Below are 21145 nucleotides of genomic sequence, written 5' to 3'. Positions count from 1 at the left end.
TTCGACTTGAGAGTCTGTACTTTATTATATTATCAGGTCCTGTCTTGAAAAATCAGCACAAGAACCTGTCTTGATTCTGAGCAAGAATTGGTATCTTCATTTTGATAGTAGGTAACATTGGTTTGGAGTCTGGTGGGGAAGTTTTGGAACTCTTTATGATAGGTAACATTGATTTTGATTTTTGAGTCTTTGACTACTCTTTTGCAGTTCATGCCTGAAATTGATTAGCAATTACTACTCAACTATGCTGATCAAATTCTAAATTAGGGTTGGGGGATCTGCAATAATCATTCTCAAGCTTCAAGATCATTTACCAGGTAAGCTACGATCTTTGTTTAGATTTTCATTTCACAAACCAGTCTATGGAACTTGCCATTTACCAGAAATTCCATTGCACTAAATATTTCAATTTTCATAAAAGTTAAGCCTTACTTCGAGCATGAAGTTATATGTTTTGGTTAAAGCAGGATCTGATCCAATGGCAGCCAACATCTGTCACACTTTTTCCGGTATCATTCTCTGCTGTCATATTATACATTCAAAAAGTTAAGTACATGTAAACCATTTGCAAATCAGTCTTTGAAGGGAAAGGTATATAAGTACTGATTGTAGTTGTTAATGTAGGATTAGTTGCTCACCTACATTCTTGAACCTTTTACTACACTTTATAGCTTGTTCTCTTCAACCTTCATATTTTTCCTTCTAAAGGATCTATGCCTGTCTAAATGTGGAAAACAAAGCACGACAATCACTTCTTCTCAGGCTAGTTATTCCTTTCTGAGGTGACAATAACAATTTATATCAGTTCTGAGCTCCATCATGTTGAAAGCCAGAAGGGTTTAGGGCTTTCAAGTGTCATTTGTGTGCATTTTCTCTTGTAAGTCCATTTTATGTTTTAATTAGGTTGATTATTGCAGTAACTTATAAGGGAAGAGCTCTTTTGTTCCAGTACCATCATTAACAAGAAAAGGATTGTTTTTTTGGTAATACAGGTTCTCTGTATTTTGTGCGTTAATCTTACTGTTGTGGATCTGTGGATCTGTTAGAATTTATTCAACATGTTAGTCCATCGACACTAAATAGCTCTCATATTTTAATCCTTCATCTAACTCCAATCTTTCTCATGGAATATTTGCTCAAGTTCTTGTTTAAATGCCGTGTCAAGTACTCTGAAGAATTTATTTACAACCCACAGCCTGCTGATACAGATGGATCATCAATAGTACGCCCATCAGTGAATATACAAGGCTTGCGGTGCAAGTTATTTTTTAATTTGTGAATTTGGAGCTATCATGATGCTCTCTCGCCTCCACCCACCGCCACATATGAAAAAGAGAGAACAGGGAATTAGAATCTGAAGCTATTTAAGATATTTTTCTTTATTCTTGTTGCCTTCGTTTTCATTTTGTAATGGAAGAATAACTCTGATATGGACAAAGTGGAACAGATACAGAGGAATGAGACTTAGGAGAAAGTTCCATTTTGTTGTCTGCATCTTCTCTGTCTCATAAAGCTAACTAATGCTTGCAGCCATGACAGATCTCAAAGCTTTTGAGTTGATTCGTGTTTTGGCTTGGCAAAGACCAATATCCTTTCCCCCATCCTCAAACCACCCTTTTCATGAAATTACACGACTTTCCACCTTTTTTATTCATTTATTACTCTTTCTGCTCAGTTTATGAATAATGGGGATATGGAAGTTCAATAAAACTTGTTTTCTCTCGAACTGATTGAATCACTGATCGAAGAGCGAGCAGCGGCCATGTTTAGTGAAATTACATATGACCTTCCATTTTTCTTATTTTTAGTACTATCTCCGGTATAACTCAAAATGGCAAATCAAACATGTTCTCTATTGAGCTGTAAAATTGTTGCTTGGCATGACATCTCATGTGGATTTCTGAGATTTTGGAGAAAGTTCCATTCCATGGTGTTTTTATCTGTCTCACATGGCTAACTAATGCTTGCAGTCCTGATAGGTTTCTAAGCTTTAGAGCTGATTTGTGTATTGTGTTGATTTTCTTTCTCACCCCTCACCGAACCATCCTTCGTGATATTGCACATGCACTCCCTCTTTTCTTATTCCTAGTGTTGACTTTTCTCTTTTCTTGGTAATCACAAATACAAATTTTAAGGAAATCAAGAATTCTTGCATGAATGCTTGATAAAAGAAATTCAAGAACTTGTTGGCGAATTATAAGGAAATCAAAGAAATCGTAGTTTTCAAGAATATATTGGCATTGCACATCATAAAGGAAATTCAAGAAATCTTTTTTTAAAATAAATTATGTTATTCTTGTAATGAGTGTTAAGGATGTCCAAGAATTTGTTTTTACCCAGTTTCCACCAGGTATGTGTTTCTATAGGCAATGGGACCTGCTATGGTAAGGTGGATGGCAATGGTAAGCATTACTTGTGCAGTAAGTTTTGTTCAATTTAATATATATTACTTCACATATGAAGTTGTACTTTGTTTTGAAGAATCATCTCAAGTTGTACTTTCTTTTGAAGAATCATCTGATGCTTACTTTCTTTTGATGGATCATCTGAAGATGAATTTTTTTTTTTGAAGGATCATCTGGAGTTGTACCTTCTTTTGAAGGATCACCTGAAGTTGTACTTTCTTGTCGGGCAACTTCTCAAGTCCCCACAAAGGACAAGGGTAAGGATCCACCAATGTTAGCTTTTAATTATAGAATAAGGCTGTGATGATGACAAATGATGTTGTATCAGGTTGGGTCTGGAAATGGAGCTACCCTTATCTTGGGGAGGCAACCCATTAAGGCATCTCCGTTTTGCAACCGAGGTCTGCAGCCATTGCGGTTGTTTTGTCTCCTTTTGCCTGGTTTTATAACAAATTTGAGCTTTCGGAGAAAGAATTGGCTGAAAGACACTTGAAGTCTTGTGAATTCCCTTTTCTTAGGTTAGCCTAAAAAGGCAAGAATGAGGCAGCAGAGAGCATGAGATTCTATCAAGGGTGGTTTCCTTCTCCCTAAACTTTTCCTATGATTTTACATTTTTTAAAACAAATTAACAGCCCTTAAAAAAGAAAGAGACACAGAGAATACACTTGAGTTTCTGTGTTTCATTGCATTTTTGCATTCTTAGACATATGCTCATAAGGCAATGAACACAACTATACTACAACAGCTTGACTATGAAAATTATTAAAGAGGCAGTGATGATTTTTGGGCGAACTAAATTCGGGCATTGAGATTACTCAACCCGTATCATTGCGGGGAAACCTGGTATGGCCTGTAATCGAGACATAAATCACACATGCAATCATGTATTGCTGCCATGGCGTGGTATGCTTCTCTTTGGCCTTGCCATAACACAAATCTGAGCCTCAATTTGCTAAAGAGAACTGAGAAGGGAAAAGGGTCAAATTTACCTCTTTATATGCACAAGGGGAAATATTATTTCCATGATTAATGTGGGAGATATTGAACCCAGACACGTCCTTCTGATTTGCAATTTTGATGCTTTTCATTCGTAATGTGTCTCCATCTTTTGATAAGCACCAGCTCAAGAATGAGGCATTTGAACGAAATGTTGGATTATTGAGGGGTGGTTGCCTCCCTCCTCTTGTAGCCCTGATTCTATTTTTGAAGTTTTGCATTTTTATGCATCTTTTATAGCTTCAACTTTTATATTCCTCCCACTGATGGATATATGTCTGTCTAAATGTGGAAAAAAACAACAAACACTTCTTCTCAGGCTGGTTATTCCATTTTAAGGTATCAATAACACTGGTTATATCAGTTCTCTGTTCCATCTTGTTGAAACCAAGAAGGATTTTTGAGGGTTTAACCCTTTGAAGTGTCATTGTTGTCTATTGTCTCTTAAGGTCCATTTTATGTTTTATTTGGGTTGATCATAGCCAGTGAATTATGAATTGTAATTTATAAGGGAAGAGCTTTTTTGTTGTGAATTATGAATTGTACTTATAAGGGAAGAGCTTTTTTGTTCAAACATTCAAATGAGAGGCTCTAATATCTATTTTTGACGTTTCTTTGTTGGAAATTGTTACTAATACTCATTGGAGGCCAAACGGACATTGTAAGATTTTAAAGGTTATAAAGTTCTTTGAGTTATATTTTTGAAGAAGTACCATTTATTGGTGTTTTTTCTATCTCTCGAAGCTAACTAATGCTCGCAGCCATGACATGTTTCTAAGCTTTTGAGCTGATTCGTGTTTTGAGGTGAGTTTCTTTCCCATCTCTCACCAAACCACATTTTTCTTGCTATTATTCCTTACTCTGCTCTGTTTAATACACAATGAGGATTTGTAGGTTTTCATCTATTGATGTTCAATAAAACATGTCTCATGTCGAACTAAGGAACTGTTGCTTGGCACGGCACTTCAGGCGGGTCTATGAGATTTTGGGAAATGTTCCTTTTTGTTGGTCTTTCTTCTCTGTCTCATAGGCGCACTGGTGCTTGCAGCCAAGCTGGGTTTCGAAGCATTTGAGCTAATGATGTTTAGGCGTCGCAAAGTTCAATTTATTTTGTCTGTAAATCACCCTTTTTGAGAAATTACACGACCTACTTTTCTTGTTCTTATATTACTCTCACTTGTATAACTCAAAAAAGCAATTTAGCATGTTCTCTTTTGAGCTGTAAATCTGTTGATTGGTGCAGCTCAGGGGGTAGATCAGATTTAGGAGAAGGTTCCAGTTCATGGTGCATCTTCTCTGTCTCGTGAGACTGTCTGACCACCTCAACAGAGTCCTTCACTGGATCGGCTCTTAAGATGCCCAATTCTAGCATTCTTTTTTAGAAAAAGATTTAGAAGTTGGTATCAAGTAAGAAACCTAAACACATTTTGCCCTGTTCTTATCTGCTTGAAAATTCTTGCAAGCCTTTTTTAGAAAAATCACGAACTTTGCTTTTTGAAGTTACGTTGGTATTCAAAAATACATATATTTTCAGAAAATCAAGAATTTTTGCATGAATGCTTTTTGAAAAAGTTCTTGAACTTGTTGGCATATTTTAAGGAAATTGTAGTTTTCAAGAATATATTGGCATTGCACATACAAGAAATCTTTTTTGAAAATATTATGTTGTTATTCTTGCAATGTGTGTTAAGGATCAAGATTTTGTTTTTACCTTTTTAGTGAGATTGGTAGAGCATTACGTTGCTATAGGCATTGGTACCTGCTATGGTATGGTGGATGGCAATGTTAAGTATTAGTTTTTTCGACATTTATCTAATGCACTTTGATGTGCAGTAAGTTCTGTTCAATTTATTATATATTATCATCTGCTATATTTTCTTTCATGATCTCCTTTTTCTTTGTACCTGAATTTGTTGTACTTGTGTCGAGGATCTTTCGAAAACAACCTCTTTTCCTACACGAGGTAATTGTAAGGTCTGTGTACATTTTTCCCTCCTAGAGCCCACTTGTGGAATTTCACGGGGTATGTTGTTGTAGTTAGTATGATGCTCCATTCTAATCATAATTTTTTTTCTTAATGAATGTTTTTGTATCACACCTCTCTCTATTTTTTTTTCATTAGATTTAGAGCTTGTTTTGATTGGCTTATTCTAGGTGCTTTTAAGCCTAAATAGCTTTTAATCCAACATAGCGATGAGCTTTGATAATGCTTCTGACATTGAGAAGCGAAGTAGATCTCAGATATATCCACTGTTTTTTTTAACCTAAAATGCCTAAGATCTTTGAATGAATTGACTTTGGAGCCTTCCAAGACCTCTGCGGAATTTAAGGTGAGGTTTTTTATTGGCATTTATTGGAGTATTTAGTTGTTTTAGTGTTGCGTAACTTCTGACATTGGATTTGTTTTTGTAGAAATGAGTTTGTGTTGGTGCTTGTTTTGTGAGAATTGATTTGGATTGTTTTCTGTAAAAAAAATATTTGAAAACACCTATTCATTTTTTGAAACTTAAATGTGGGTTAAATAAATAGGTTAAAACTGGCTAAACATCATTATTTATTACTAATTGAATAGGATTTTAAAGTATTAACAAGGACCTCCTGACAGAAATCCCTTTGTGTCACAGCTGTTCACGATGAACAAAATAATCTCCCTTTTGTTATGGGAGAACCATGAAAATCACGTTTCTTGCTTCTATTGGTTGCAAAACCAAACAGGCTGTTAACAAGGACATGTACATATTTGTTTCTTGATTGTTGTGTTGTATTTCTTATTATAATGTTTTTTTCTCCTTACTCTTCCAGTTTGAATGAGCCTGATATTTGAGTGGGATCAAGGTAGTATTCTCAGGAGTTTCAAACTTGCAGGTCAATCTGAGCCATTTAATTAACAAGTAATTTTTTTGGTTTTGCAGAATAAAATGGAGCCCTAATATAGTAGAGACAAGTATTAGAGAAGCACGGGTCCTCAATCCTGCCATAAGGAATATGAATGTTGAAGAGAATAAGCTTATGGTGACTAGTTGATTCTTAATGTTACTTGTATGATTGGGGCCCCATCCTTATCTTTATTGAGGATACTATCGTGAATATCTGGACTGGAAGTAACTCTCGGTGAGAGCAATTGTACCTGACATTCTTATGCAACATCACTTTGATGTACTGTATTTGATGTTATTTGTACATGAGTCTTTAATCACTCAACATTCCCTTCCCTGTATGCTGTAGTCCCCGCCTGCCTCCCTAAAAGTAGGAGGGGGGACAAATTGTGGAAGGTCGGTTAGTGGAAGAGAGCTGAGAGTTACTTATGCATCAGATGTTGCAAAGCATTTCAGTGTTATGCCATCGTATAGTTTTATCACTTTCTTTTCTGTTTAGTTACTTTTGGAAAACCTAGATAAGAATGTAGTTGTTGAACTATCCTCCTCATCTATTGCTATCCCATTTCGTTCTCCTCTTTTCAGATATACCTGTGAATTATGAGATCAGGAAAAAGATGTGCAGGCCCAGAGTTGCAAAGCGAAACTGAACTTTCTTCCCCGTAGACAAAGAAACCGACTGGATACTGCACTGTCAGGAGAGAGATATGATCTTCACAGAATATTATGTGGGGAAGTGCTTCTGAAAAGCATGATCCCGAGTCCAAATTCCCCTTGTCAGATCAAAAGTTCAAGTCGGTCAATCGATGGCTCTCTTGCTCATTGCAGAGTCTGTGTGAATTGGATATCCAGAAGCTTTGTGCAACCCCTTTCCTCTATACAGAGGATATTTCCTGGATAAGAAATTCATTGCTTCAGATAGATCCAAACAGTTATAGCTTGCAGATCAAGCTTCATTTATGCGATCAGGGAGAGGTTGCTGCATTAGAGAAGGAAACCATTTATGTGAAGCCCTATGCACAGAAGTCTTGACCCCTGATGGATCATCCTTTGATAGTGATGAAGATATTAAGTTTGAAAAATGTAAGTACGGTAATAAACAAAACCGCCTTGAAGATGATTAAGAGTGTTGAATTTGAAGTAGCTGATGATATTAACCATGTCTTGAATACAGGTCTCCTGGATTGTCAGAAACTTCTCCAACTCAGATCAAGGTATTGCACAGGGACTGGGAGGCATAATAGTCGTGACACATGCAAGTTGACCTGAACATCACCCTTGGAATTTATTTTTTTTTATTTTTTTGCAGAGAGAGAGAAGGCAGGTTTGGTTGATTTGCATCATAATTTCAGATTCCTGCTGCTCTGTTTTGGTAGGATCAGCTTGTTCAGGTTTTTCTACTCTTTTTGCCTTTTGGCGATGTAGTTTCTACTTTCATGTTTTCCTGATTTAATCGGCTTTTGAGGAACTCTAACTGTGCTTAGGAGGTTGATGATCAACTTACAAGAAATTTATAATGAATTCTCATCGTATTTGTTGATGAAGTCCTAATTATATTCACCCAACAAATTGGAATTACACCCCGATTATTAAATGTGGTTTTGATCGATCAATTCGATGGGGAACTTAAAGAGTACTTCATTTTGCTTTAAGTGCTATATCATGGACTCTTTGTTGACATTAAGAAGGGAAGAGCATAAACTCAATATGTTTCGTTAAACGGTAGCCTCTTCCAATATTTGCCTTTTCTCTTTTTCTTTGATCCTTTTTTCGATGTTGACAGTAGTAAAATCATCTTTCTCCCTCCAGAATTGGAGCTTGAGGTGCTGCTGCCACATTCCAACAATTACATTATCAAACTTCTTCAGAATCTTTGCATTCATAAGATCAGAAGTACTCTCGAGTCTCGAACTATTGCTTATAATTCAAATATCTGATTTCAATTGTAGGTTTAATGCATGGATATAGAAGCCAACCAACTGAAGAAAATTAAACGTGTGTGGCTGTGTTTGTTTGTAAAACATCACTTACAGTAGTATCTGATGGATGTTTTGGACACTACTTTGGTTATGGTATGGAGTACCAGAGGGGCTTTGCAGCTTTGTGGGGTTCTTTGAGGGATTCCGGGATGCACAATTTCACTTCTAGTATATTCATCTGTTCATTCCAATTGCCTATAACTCTTCTAAATATGCTTACAAATTTTAATTCTGTAGTTCCTTGACTTCAAATATGTTCTCTTTGAAGCATTATTTGAGATCAATAATCTCATTTGTTGAGTTTATCTTTATTTCTTCTTCAGATTGTAACTGTACCCGAAGAGCACGGAAACATCCACGTGGCAATACTATTTAGGTATACTGAATCTATTTAGTGCCTATTTTAATCTGCATTATCTTTTTAAAAATTGCAGGCTAACAATTTTGTGGGAAAAACACTTAACACTTGCTATTTTGATGGTAATATAGTTTAGTGCTTTTTAGAATCAATTGGATTAAGTTGGGAGTGGAAACAAATCTCTACGAGGAAAGAATGTTTGACGAAGGGAAATCAGATGTTAGGCACTGGCCTATTCAACAACAGGAAACAGAATGTCTTCAGCTAGACAACACTTATGTTGGGAGGGGGAGGTCAAGTGATGATCTCACTGCATATGGACTCATATCTGAATTTTTGAGGTGGTTTAGTTTTAGTGAGTTTATCTTCACTGATGAGTATCATCTTGTTCAGGTTTGTCTACTGTTTTTGCCTTTGCGATGTAGTTTCTAGTTCACGTTTTGATGATTTAATCGGCTTTTTCGGAACTCCAACTGTGCTTAGGAGGTTGCTTACCAACTTTAAAATAGTCATATTATGATGAATCCTCATAGTATTTGTTGAGATGATGTCCTAATGAAATTGTCCCTACCAGAGTGAAATACACCTGACTTTTAAATGTGGTTTTGAACGATCGATTGGATGGGGAACTTTCGGAGTTCCTTTGTTTTGCTTTTAGGTGCTATCGTGGAATCTTAGCTGACATTAAGAAGGGAAGTAAACTCACTATATTCTGTTAAAGGTATCCTCTTCCAATATTTGCCTTTTCTATCTTTCTTTGATCCTTTTTTCCTTGTTGACATCAGTAAAATCATCTTTACCCCTCTAGATTTGGAGCTTGAGGTGCTGCTGCAGCGTGCTATCAATTACATTATCAAACTTCTTCAAAAAAATCTCCATATTTGCAAATTCTTTGCACTTATAGTTTAAATTGGAAGTACTCTTGAACTTGTAGCTTATTTTTCAAATATCTCATTTAAGTACCTTGACCCAGTAAAATTCTACAATGCTACACTAGTAGGTTTATACATGGCTAGCCAACAAAATTATGAAGTGTGAGGCTGTGTGTTTGAAAAACGTCATTAGTCATTACACCTGTTGTGAAAAGTCTTTTGAGGTTCAACTTGCATGCATTTGAGAATCATTTATTTATGAATTTTCGACTACCAGGAGAAGGAAAAAAATATGCTGCTTGAAGATGAAAGTGAATATTTGAAGTTGATGTCCTCTTTTGTTTTTTCACATTTCATATTGTTTCTTACTTCGTTTTTTTCCTTTTAATTGTGGATCCTTGTTTTTGCTCTCTCAGAACCCAAAAATGCTCTTTGCAAGAAATACAAGCAATCAACTTGAATAATGTAATCTTTTAGCTTAGTGCTGTTTAGCTCTAACGTACGATATTTCATTCCTCTGCAAAAGGAAGTTTATGTCTTTATCCCCAACACATTCACAGGGAAAAAGGGAAAGAGAAGAAGTAGAAACCACTCTTGATAAAAGAAAATGATACTCCATTCCGATGCACTGTATCAAAATCAGTCAATTTACTGCAAACAATTTGTTCTGATGTTACAGGTCAACTTACAGTTTACCGAGAATGCACTTCTAGTTATTGTTGAGGAAGGCATTGCCAAAAGCACTGGTGCACAAGGCTCAAGATCTATACTAAGAAATTATTGTGACTGAAGCCATGTTTGAGGTATTGCATGGCAGCACAACTTCTTGTGTTTGGCGTTAATTCTGGAAGAGCTTGGAAAAATGTTTCACCTATTTTACTCTTTATCACATTGAGGCTACTAAAGGGAGGAGATATGTCACCATTTATTTGAGAGTTTGAACTACCTGCTTTTGAGTGTTACTTTCAACATTTTACTTGAGCACCCCATGAGTGTTGAAATAGCTATTTTTTGAAGAACTTAGCCTAAAATGAAACTAAACATGACTTTTACCTGCCTTTTGAAATGTGCCTAAATATTGGTTTCAAAGGCTCGTATTCATTGTCAAGCATGATTTCTCTTTTGTAATCTGGTTCACTTTTGCACTATCAGCAGCATAGTCATTCAATTATAAACTTTTGGTGTCCATGTTTGTTTGCAGGCTGCTGACTTAAATGTCGAAGCAACTCAGCAAGGGGTTGTCTACATAGATGAAGTTGATGAATAGCCAAAAAGTTCAAAAATTATTATCTACATGGATATGGATAATCGACTTTGAAGTCATCCTTATAATTAGTCACCTGTTTAGGCTGAGACCTTAACATTTGCAGAGATGTATCTGAGGAGGATGTCCAACAGGCGCTGCTGAAGATGCTTGAAGGAACTGTGGGTATTTATTGCAAATTATTTCTTCTGTTCTTTCCAATTGCCTATTACTCGTGTAAACATTTTTACGAGTTCATAGTTGTAGTTCCTTGACTTCAATTGTGTTCTCTTTCGAAGTATTTTTCGGAGATCAATAATCTCACTTGCTGAGTTTATCTTTATTTCTTCTTCAGATTGTAAGTGTACCTGACAATAGAGCATGGAAGCTTCCACGTGGCGATACTATTCAGATATACTGAATCTATTATAACCTTTTTATCTAATTTTTCTTTTTAAAAAAATGCAGGCAAACAATTTTGTTAGAAAAATACTTATCACTTGCTATTTGGATGGTAATATAGTTTAGTGCTTTTCTTTATAAAAAAAATATAGTTTAGTGCTTTTTAGAATCAATTAGATTAAGTTGGGGGTGGAAAACAATTTCTAAGGGAAGAATGTTTGGCCAAGGAAAATCAGATGTCAGACACAGACACTGACCTATTCAACAAACAAGAAACAACACTTCTTCAGCTAAACTATATGTTGGGAGTGGGAAGTCAAGTCAAATACTGGTTTATATTCCTTGTAACAATTATCTACCAAGGCTGTGAAGTTGTACTCGTGCTGTTCCTGTCTTTGGACAGGGAGCTTCTTATTGACCCTACTAAAATGGTTGTAGTCTTTTTCATATTATAGAGCTTGTTGCATAATCAACATCGGCCTGCCAAATATTTCATTTTCCTTCTTAAATGGTCTAACCTTTTCCCATTTGTTGGGGCTAAAATCTTCTTGTTCAATAGCTCTTTGCTGTTGTTTGTAGATGCCGACTGCTCTTTATATTTTTCCATCCATTAATCTGCAGATAGCTAAAGCTATCATTTTTACATGTGCTGGAGCTTTTTTTGGTTTAGAGAAGACAATTCAGAAAGGTTATTTGTCAAACTCAACTTATTTCATGAAACACTTTTAGATCAAGTGATTCAATATGGTTCAACTTATCATTCCTTTACTCCGAGACGGCAAAATCCTTTAATTGGATTCTGAGCACCTGTTCGAACTAACATGAGAGTTGGTGGTCTAACTGATGTTGTAGTTACTTCATCGCTATTGGAATCTTCGAGGAAATCCTTGTGACTTGAGCTTAGTTTTCTTTTCCGGATCACTATAATTTAATGATTTCACGACTCTTTGTTCTCGTGAAATTCTAAAAACCAAATGCATCGAAAGCATTTGTTTCATATTGCTTTCGCTTTCTAAGTAGAAAGTGATGATTTCATTGTGTATGGACTTATACCTGAATTTGTGGCACGACTTCCAGATTTAGTGAGTTGTATTCCCTAGATAAGGATCAGCTTGTACAGGTTTGTCTACTCTTTTCACCTTTTGGCGATGTAGTTTCTAGTTTCATGTTTTCCTGGTTTAATTGGCTATTTGGGAACACCAACTATGCTTAGGAGGTTGATGGTATTTTTTTTTATTTTTCCTAAAATATATGAAGATTAATAATCAGTGGATCCCTTGCCTTAGACAAAACCGAATAAGGTAATTAACAAGCCCATTAATAAATGCCAAGCTCCCATGCAGGATCTGGACAAAGTTTTTGGCCAAAGTCAATGGCAAAATTTGTGCCCTTGACAATGACTATGAAAAGTGATTTGGTTAATGAACAACAGACCCTCTTCAGGTAGAAACTGCAAACATTAAAGAGAGCAAGTCAATAGCCTATTCTACTTCAGAGCTTGATCTGGAAAATATTAAGAAACTGATTAGCAAATATGGAGTACCTGAAAATGCAGGAGGAAAGCCCTTGGTTATTTCTAAGTTGGTTTCCAGATATGGTCCAACCAGCTTGCAACCTAAGCTGTCTCGATGACTAGTCACAAGGATAACATCAATTACTGCAATTCCCTGATCAAGCAAGCAACATGCAGAAAAAACTGAGTTTGTGGTTGATGAAAGCTTACAAAATATGAAGCCTCATGGTATTACACAGGGGGCAAGCTTGATAAAGAACCAAAAACCAATTCCGTGCAGCTTAACACCTTGTGTTTTCTTTAATAAACCTAAGGGATGCCGTAATGGCTTCTCTTGTCACTTCCTGCATGATATATCTGGTAAAAAGAGGTCTGGGAGGACATCAGAAGGTCAGGATTCGAAGAGACCAAAGTAAAGTGGGGAACATTAATATGGCATGACTCAAAGAGGTTTTCTTTTCTTTACACACGGAACTACTAGTGACAAAGCAGTTTGAACAAATGTGCAACTGCTTCGTCACTAGTAGTTCCCTGTATAAAGAAAAGAAAACCTCTTTGAGTCCTACCATATTAATGTTCCCCACTTTATTTTGGTCTCTTCGAATCCCGATTCTAATGTCCTCCCAGACCTCTTTTTACCAGATATATCATGCAGGAAGTGACAAGAGGAGCCATTACGGCATCCCTTAGGTTTGTTATAGAAAACACAAGGTGTCAAGCTGCACAGAATTGGTTTTTGTTTCTTTAACAAACATGCTCCCGTGTAGTACCATGAAGATTTGTATTTTGTAAGCTTTCATCAACCACAGACTCATTTTTTCTCCATGTTGATTGATTAGGGAATTGCAGTAATTGATAATATCGTTGTGACTAGTCATCGAGGTTGTATGGCCAACATTTGGTGAAAGAGACAGCTTAGGCTGCAAGCTGGTTGGACCATATCTGGAAACCAACTCAGAAACAACCAAGGGCTTTCCTTCTGCATTATCAAGTACTCCATATTTGCTAATCAATTTCTTAATATCTTTTCCTGATCAAGCTCTGAAGTGGAATAGGCTATTGACTTGCTCTCTCTAATCTTTGCAGTTTCAACCCGAGAACGGTCCCTTGTTCATTAACCGAATCACTTTTCATAGTCATTGTCAAGGGCACAGATTTTGCCATTGTCTTTGGCCCAAAACTTTCTCCAGAACCTGCATGGGGAGCTTGACCTTCATTAATGGGCTTGTTAATTACCTTATTCGATTTTGTCGAGGGCAAGGAACCAGTAGATCCACTGGCCTAGACATGACAGCATTGAGAGAAACAACAGTTGCCACTTTGGTAGCCATGCCATATTCCTTCATCTGCTTTGGTACTTCTTATAGGTTGAGGAGAAGCCTAACCAATATGTTGGCATCAATCAGACTACCTTGCTCTTGACTTTTTGCAAGAGCAGCTGTGGCTATAGAAACTGTCAAATCATGTGTGGATTCTACTATAGGAATTGTTTTGACTACTGGAGTTTTGCTATCATCATAACCTTGTTCCAGGTCAGACACGTTGTAAGAACTGTTAAATAAGAAAAATAATAGATTATAACCAAGTAAAATTAAGACAACGAAAGCTACAAAACATAAAAAAATAATCCAAAAATTACTTACTTTGGAAAAGAGTTTAGAGTTACTTATGCATCAGATGGTGCAAAGCATTTCAATGTTATGCCATCATTTAGTTTTATCACTTTCTTATTTCTTTAGTTACTTTTGGAAAACCTAGATAAGAATTTAGTTGTTGAAACATTTTCCTCATCTATTTGCTATCCCATTTCATTCTCCTCTTTTCAGATATACCTGTGAATTATGAGATCAGGAAAAAGAGGTGCAGGCCCCAGAGTTGAGAAGCGAAACTGAACTTCCTTCCCCACAGCCATAGAAACTTAGTGGATAGAGCATTGTCAGGAGAGAGATTTGATCTTCACAGAATATTATGTGGGGAAGTGCTTCTGAAAAGCATGATCCCGAGTCCGAATTCCCCTTTGTCAGATCAAAAATTCAAGTCGGTCAATCGATGGCTCTCTTGCTCATTGCAGAGTCGGCGTAAACTGGATATCCAGAAACTCTATGCAATCCCTTTCATCTAACATTTTACCTACAGAGGACTATTTCCTGGTAAAGAAATTCAGAGCTTCAGATAGATCCTAACAGTTATAGCTTGCATATCAAGCTTCATTTATGCGATCGGGGAGAGGTTGCTACATGAGAGAAGGAAACCATTTATGCGAAGCCCTATGCGCAGAAGTCTGACCCCTGATGGATCATCCTTTGATAGTGATGAAGATATTAAGTTTGAAAAATGTAAGTACAGAATTAAACAAAATCGCCTTAAAGATGATTAAGAGTGTTGAATTTGAAGTAGCTGACGGTGTTAACCATGTCTTGAATCACAGGTCTCCTGGTTTTGAGAAACTTCTCCAACTCAGATCAAGGTATTGCACGGGGACCGGGAGGCATGATAGTTGTGACACGTGCAAGTTGCCCTGAACATCACCCTCGGAATTTTATTTTATTTTATTTTTTGCAGAGAGAGACAAGGCAAGTGAGGTTTGGTTGATTTGCATCATAATTTCAGATTCCTGCTGATTTGGTAGGATCAGTTTGTTCAGGTTTTTCTACTCTTTTTGCCTTTTGGCGATGTAGTTTCTAGTTTCACGTTCTGATTTAATCGGCTTTTGAGGAATTCTAACTGCTTAGGAGGTTGATGACCAACTTACAAAAAAATTATCATGAATTCTCATAGTATTTGTTGATGAAGTCCTAATCAAATTCGCCCAACGAATGGGAATCACACCCCGATTATTCAATGTGGTTTTGATCGATCGATTCGACGGAGAACTTTAGGAGTTCTTCATTTTGCTTTTAGGTGCTATGTCGTGGACTCTTTGTTGACATTAAGAAGGGAAGAGCATAAATTCAATATGTTCCGTTAAACGATAGCCTCTTCCAATATTTGCCTTTTCTCTTTTTCTTTGATCCTTTTTTCGATGTTGACAGTAGTTAAGTCATCTTTCTCCCTCAAGAATTGGAGCTTGAGGTGCTGCTGCCGCATTCCAACAATTACAGTATCAATTTTCTTCAGAATCTTTGCATTCATAATCTAGATCAGAAGTACTCTTGAACTTGTTGCTTATAACTCAAATATCTGATTTCAATAGTAGGTTACATGGATATAGAAGCCAACCAACTGAAGAAAATTAAAAGTGTGGCTGTGTTTGTTTGTAAAACATCACTTACAGTAGTATTACTTTGGTTATGGTATGGAGTACCAGATAGGCTTTGCAGCTTTGTGGAGGCCTCATCTTTTCCAGTATAACAGTAACTCTTTGAGGGATTCAGGATGCACAATTTCACTCCTAGTATATTCATCTGTTCATTCCAATTGCCTATAACTCTTCTAAATATGCTTACAAATTCATATTCTATAGTTCCTTGACTTCAAATATGTTCTCTTTGAAGCATTATTCGAGATCAATAATCTCACTTGTTGAGTTTATCTTTATTTCTTCTTCAGGTTGTAAGTGTGCCTGAAGAACACAGAAACATCCACGTGGCAATACTATTCAGGTATACTGAATCTATTTAGTGCCTATTTTATCTGCCTTATCTTTTTAAAAATGGCAAGCTAACAATTTTGTGGGAAAAATACTTAACACTTGCTATTTGGATGGTAATATAGTTTAGTGCTTTTTAGAATCAATTGGATTAAGGTGGGAGTTTAATACAAATCTCTACGGAGGAACGAATGTTTGACCAAGGAAAATCAGATGTCAGGCGCTGACCTGTTCAACAACAAGAAACAGAACGTCTTCAGCTAGACTACACTTATGTTGGGAGGGGGAGGTCAAGTGATGATCTCACTGCATATGGACTCATATCTAAACTTTCGAGGCGGTTTCCAGTTTTAGTGAGTTTATCTTCACTGGATGAGGATCATCTTGTTCAGGTTTTTCTACTGTTTTTGCCTTTTTCCGATGTAGTTTCTAGTTTCACGTTTTCATAATTTAATTGTCTTTTTGGGAACTCCAACTGTGCTTAGGAGGTTGATGACCTACTTTAAAGCTAGACCTCCTGATAATAGCTGATGATTTTAATGATATTTATTGATAGATCAGAAAAACAAGGAGGAAGAAGTAGAGATACTTGGACCTTTAGATACTTTAAGAACTTTATATGGAACTTAGGTGCAATTGACTTAGGTTATAATGGAAAACCTTGGACGTGGTGGTGTTACAGGGAAAATGAGGATATAATCCAGGAAAGGCTAGATCGTGTCTTAGTCTCTCCTAATTGGAAAATTAAATTTGAGAATGTGAATGTGCAACATATTGAAACTGAGGCATCAGATCATTCTGCCTTGATGTTGTCTCCTGATGCTGAACCAATAAGGAAGAAAAAGCGATTTTACTTTGATAAAAGGTGGATTGAGCATGAAGGAGTTGAGAATATTATTTCAAAGCTTGGTCGTATGATTGTAATGGCTTTGAACAATCTCGAGTTAGCTTTAAAATCAAACATTGTCGTAGATCTTTGGTGGCTTGGTTAAGTGGGGTAATGGTAATGCAAGAAAGAGAATTATTAGCATTAAGGGAAAGATTACAACCCTTGGGAATAACGCTAGTAATTTTGACTGGAGTAATTAAGGTCACTGAAAAGGGAGCTAAGCAAAGCCTATAATGATGAAGAAACCTTTTGGAAACAGAAGTCTAGAGCCTTATGGGTTGCATGAAGGGGATAAAAATACATCATATTTTCACATGGCAACCTTGCAAAGAGTTCCAGACATCTGATGTGAGGTGGGTGGTAGACCAAATTGATATAATTCAAGAAGTTGAGCAGTATTATAACAGTCTATTCTCTACATCTAACCCGACAGACTTGAACTGTATCTTAAATCATATTAAAATGATTGTTAGTGATTCTATAAATCAGGATTTAATTAACGAAGTTGATGATGAGGAAATAAAGAATGTGGTGTTTGCAATGCGTCCTCTTAAAGCGCCAGGTATTGATGGTATGACTCCTCTATTTTTTCAAACGTATTAGAATATCTTATAGAAGGAAATCTGTGATGCTGTTAAAAGTTTCTTTGGTACAGGATATTTACTCCCTACATGGAACCATACTTTAATCACTTTAGTGCCCAAAGTTAAAAGCCCCACCTTGGTTTCGCAATTTAGACCAATAAGTTTATGTTCTACCTTGTACAAGTCATTGCAAAAATTCTGGCTGCAAGAATGAAATGTGTTCTAACTAAGGTGAGATATCCCCTACTCAAGCGGCTTTCATCGTTCATAGACAAATAACTAACAATGTTATTTTAGCTCATGAATTTATGCAGGTGTTAAAAAACAAACGTAGAGATAGGCAAAAATATATGGCTATGAAATTGGATATGTCGAAAGCCTATGACAGAGTTAAATGGATTTATTTACAAGAAATGCTTTTACGAATGGGTTTCCATAAAAGATTTGTCGAATGGATAATGCAATGCATCTCTACACCTACTTATAGTTTTAATATAAATGGGGAGATAGTTGGATCGGTTAAACCTACCAGGGGGATAAGACAAGGAGATCCATTATCACCATATTTATTTTTAACATATGCTGAAGGTTTATCAACCTTATCGAACATATCTGAGGAACAAAATGAAATCCAAGGGCTACAGTTGAATAGATATGGGCCAAGTGTGACTCATTTACTTTTTGCTGATGTATCCTTTATATTTTGTTCAGTTAACAATCAAAATGCAAGTTGTGTAGCCACTATCTTAAAGAAATATGAACGAAGCTCTGGGCAAGTGGTTAATCTAGATAAATCAGCTATCTGTTTCAGTAAAAATGTGAGAGAGGAGGAGAAAGTTGAGATATCCTTGTCGCTTGGACAACGACAAAGGAATGACATGGGTATGTACTTAGGTTTATCGGCTGTTGTGGGACGCTCCAAGAAAAGGATGCTAGAGTTTTTAAAAGAAAGAGTCCAAACGAAAATAGAAGGATGAAAGGGAAAATTTTTAAGTACTGCAGGAAAAGAAATTATGCTCAAGTCCGTACTAGCAGCGATTCCTACGTATGCGTTGTCTTGTTTCCAACTCCCTGATGGTGTATGTAAGGAAATTACATCCCTTTTTTCAAATTTTTGGTGGGGACAAACAGAGGAGAAAAGAAAGATGCATTTTGAGAAATAGGATTGATTATGTCATTCTAAATCAATAGGAGGATTAGGCTTTAGAGATCTAAGAGCTTTTAATATGGCTCTATTTAGCTAAGCAAGCTTGGCGAATTCTATCTCAACCAGATTTTTTAATAGCAAGAGTTCTTAAAAGCAAATATTTTCCTAACTCAACCTTTTCTAAAGCTTCAACATCATCTCTGGTTCCTGGATATGGAAGAGTATTTTGTGGGGAAGAGATCTTTTGACTAAAGGATTGAGATGGCGGATTTCTGATGGGAAATATATCAATGTGTTGATCGGCCCGCCCTTGGATACCAAATAATAATGGGTTCATACCTAAGAAGATTCATGGGCATAGAAATGTAGATTTAGTAGTATCTGTTTTAATTGATAAGAATATGCACGCATGGAAAATACAGGAGCTAAATTCGTTGTTTGAAGCTGAAGATGTTAATGCTATATTGTCTATCCCAATTTCTATTGCAGGTTCTAATGATAGGTTAATATGGCACCATACAAAAACAGGAGACTATGAAGTTAAGTCAGGTTACTACATCGCAAAGGATTTGATCTGTGAAACAAAGAAAAATCTGGAAGCTCAAGCGAGTTGTCATTCTTTTCCAAAATGTTTTTGGGACTTCCTATGGAAGTTGGGAGTTAAAAATAAGCTTAAACACTTTTTGAGAAAATGTGTTCTTAACTCTCTACCCGTCCAGAGTAATTTAGCAAAAAGACTACACAATGTAGATAAGACTTGTAAGATTTGTGGTCTTGGACCTGAAGATATAGGACATATGTTATTCAAATGCCCTCGGTCTCAACTTGTGTGGAAGCAATGTCCTATAAATTGGCCTGATGTAGGATATATTAATGATTTTTCTATATGGTGGTATGACTTGTTCTTAAATACCGAATCTTTTCCTGATCTATTGACTTGTTAAACTAGAGCACTAACATTATGTGGCAAATTTGGAAAGGTAGGAATAGTTGGTTGTTTAATCAGGAAAGGTTCGAAACAAGAGATATTGTCTCTAGATCGATGTTTGAGTATAAAGAATATAAAGAGTTACTAACAAAAAGTCTTTCATCTTATTCATCTAGAAATCATCCTATGATTAAATTAACAAATTTGCAAGATAGAATTTTATTGTTTACCGATCCAGGATTGCAGAATGATGATGGAAGGGCAAGTATCGATATTGTGGCTTTGGATAGCTTTGGAAACCTGCTTCATGCCCATGGAGCCCCAATTCAATTTGTTGGGGAAGTCATGACTGCTGAAGCGATTGCTATTAGGAAAGCTCTTGAATATGCTATCACTAAGGGATGGAAGAGAGTGAAGATTTTATCAGATGCTAAAAATGTTGTTTATATGATTCAGAAATAAGACTTCACGGGAGATAGAAGTGTTGTATGAAGACATTTGGAAGCTTTCAAGCATGTTCATTTATGTAGAATTTATATATATTTCTAGATTTGTGAACAAAATAGCGGATAGGTTAGCTAGATACTCTATCTCTTTGTTGAAGGAAATCCTTGGGAGAAGCTTTTCCCAAGTTGGATCATCCAAGATGCAAAAGACATGTTTAAACTATGAATTTTGTTGATGCAAATAATAAAAGAGGTTCTGTTTCGGAGAAAAAAAATTAATAACAATAATGAGATGATTACATACCTTTATAAGTGAGAAACGTTACTAATTGCAATGTACTGTATAAGTGAGAAATGTTACCAAGTCGACGAATCTAGGCTACTCTGTTAGGGTTTTTGGGTACAATTTGAGCATGCATGGCTAAGCCTGCGGATCTAGGCTATCCATCCGCCGCTATCTGGATGTCCACAAGGTAAAATCCCGCTTCGCCTCCGCCGCTATCGGGATACACACAAGGTAAAATTTCACTCCACCATCCGCCGCTATCGGGATGCACATAAGATAAAATTCCGCTCCGCCATCCGCCGCTATCGGAATGCACACAAGGTAAAATCCCTCTCCGCCAGCCGCCGCTATCGGGATGCACACAAGGTAAAAGTCTGCCCGCCGCACTTATAATAATAATTCACAAATCACACAGACAACACACAAGGTTCCGCATCGCCCTCTTATGTAATAACTCACAAACACAAGTAAAACCCCTTTCCGCCGCTTTTATGTAATAACTCACAAAACCAAGCTCCGGCGCTCTTATGTAATAACTCAGAAATTACATAGAGGAAGCCGAGGCTAGGGTTTTGAGTAACAATTTTTGCTTAAAATATACATTTGTATTGATATATATATATATATATATA

General features: G+C 36.4%; 1 protein-coding gene and 1 long non-coding RNA gene across 5 annotated transcripts in view; both read left to right on the top strand.

Moving 5' to 3' along the window:
- LOC107010661 overlaps positions 1-11147 on the top strand; it is a 51496-nt gene extending 40349 nt beyond the window's left edge. The window contains exons 10-15 of the long non-coding RNA XR_001455739.2: positions 7587-7668; positions 8227-8424; positions 8580-8632; positions 8746-10289; positions 10688-10911; positions 11085-11147. This is a non-coding gene — a long non-coding RNA (uncharacterized LOC107010661). The remainder of the gene's footprint in view (positions 1-7586; positions 7669-8226; positions 8425-8579; positions 8633-8745; positions 10290-10687; positions 10912-11084) is intronic.
- A 1-nt stretch (position 11148) lies between these two features.
- LOC107009571 lies at positions 11149-20421 on the top strand. Of its 4 annotated transcripts, XR_003576769.1 has the most exons (5): positions 13250-14176; positions 14471-14980; positions 15073-16246; positions 16359-16625; positions 20020-20421. XR_003576769.1 is itself a non-coding variant. In XM_027914642.1 (2 exons), exons 1-2 carry the CDS (start codon positions 17396-17398, stop codon positions 20241-20243), a joined length of 513 nt encoding a protein of 170 aa, XP_027770443.1. In that variant the 5' UTR covers positions 16634-17395; the 3' UTR covers positions 20244-20421. The 4 variants fall into 4 exon arrangements, 2 of the variants coding, with proteins under 2 accessions (XP_027770443.1, XP_027770442.1); XR_003576770.1 differs by lacking the exons at positions 13250-14176; positions 14471-14980; positions 15073-16246; positions 16359-16625 and adding an exon at positions 11149-12251; XM_027914642.1 differs by lacking the exons at positions 13250-14176; positions 14471-14980; positions 15073-16246; positions 16359-16625 and adding an exon at positions 16634-17684.
- The last annotated feature ends 724 nt before the right edge of the window (positions 20422-21145 follow it).

This window comes from Solanum pennellii, chromosome 2 (genome assembly GCF_001406875.1).
Source record: "Solanum pennellii chromosome 2, SPENNV200".
Taxonomy (NCBI): domain Eukaryota; kingdom Viridiplantae; phylum Streptophyta; class Magnoliopsida; order Solanales; family Solanaceae; genus Solanum; species Solanum pennellii.
This window is presented reverse-complemented; position numbering and strand designations above follow the sequence as displayed.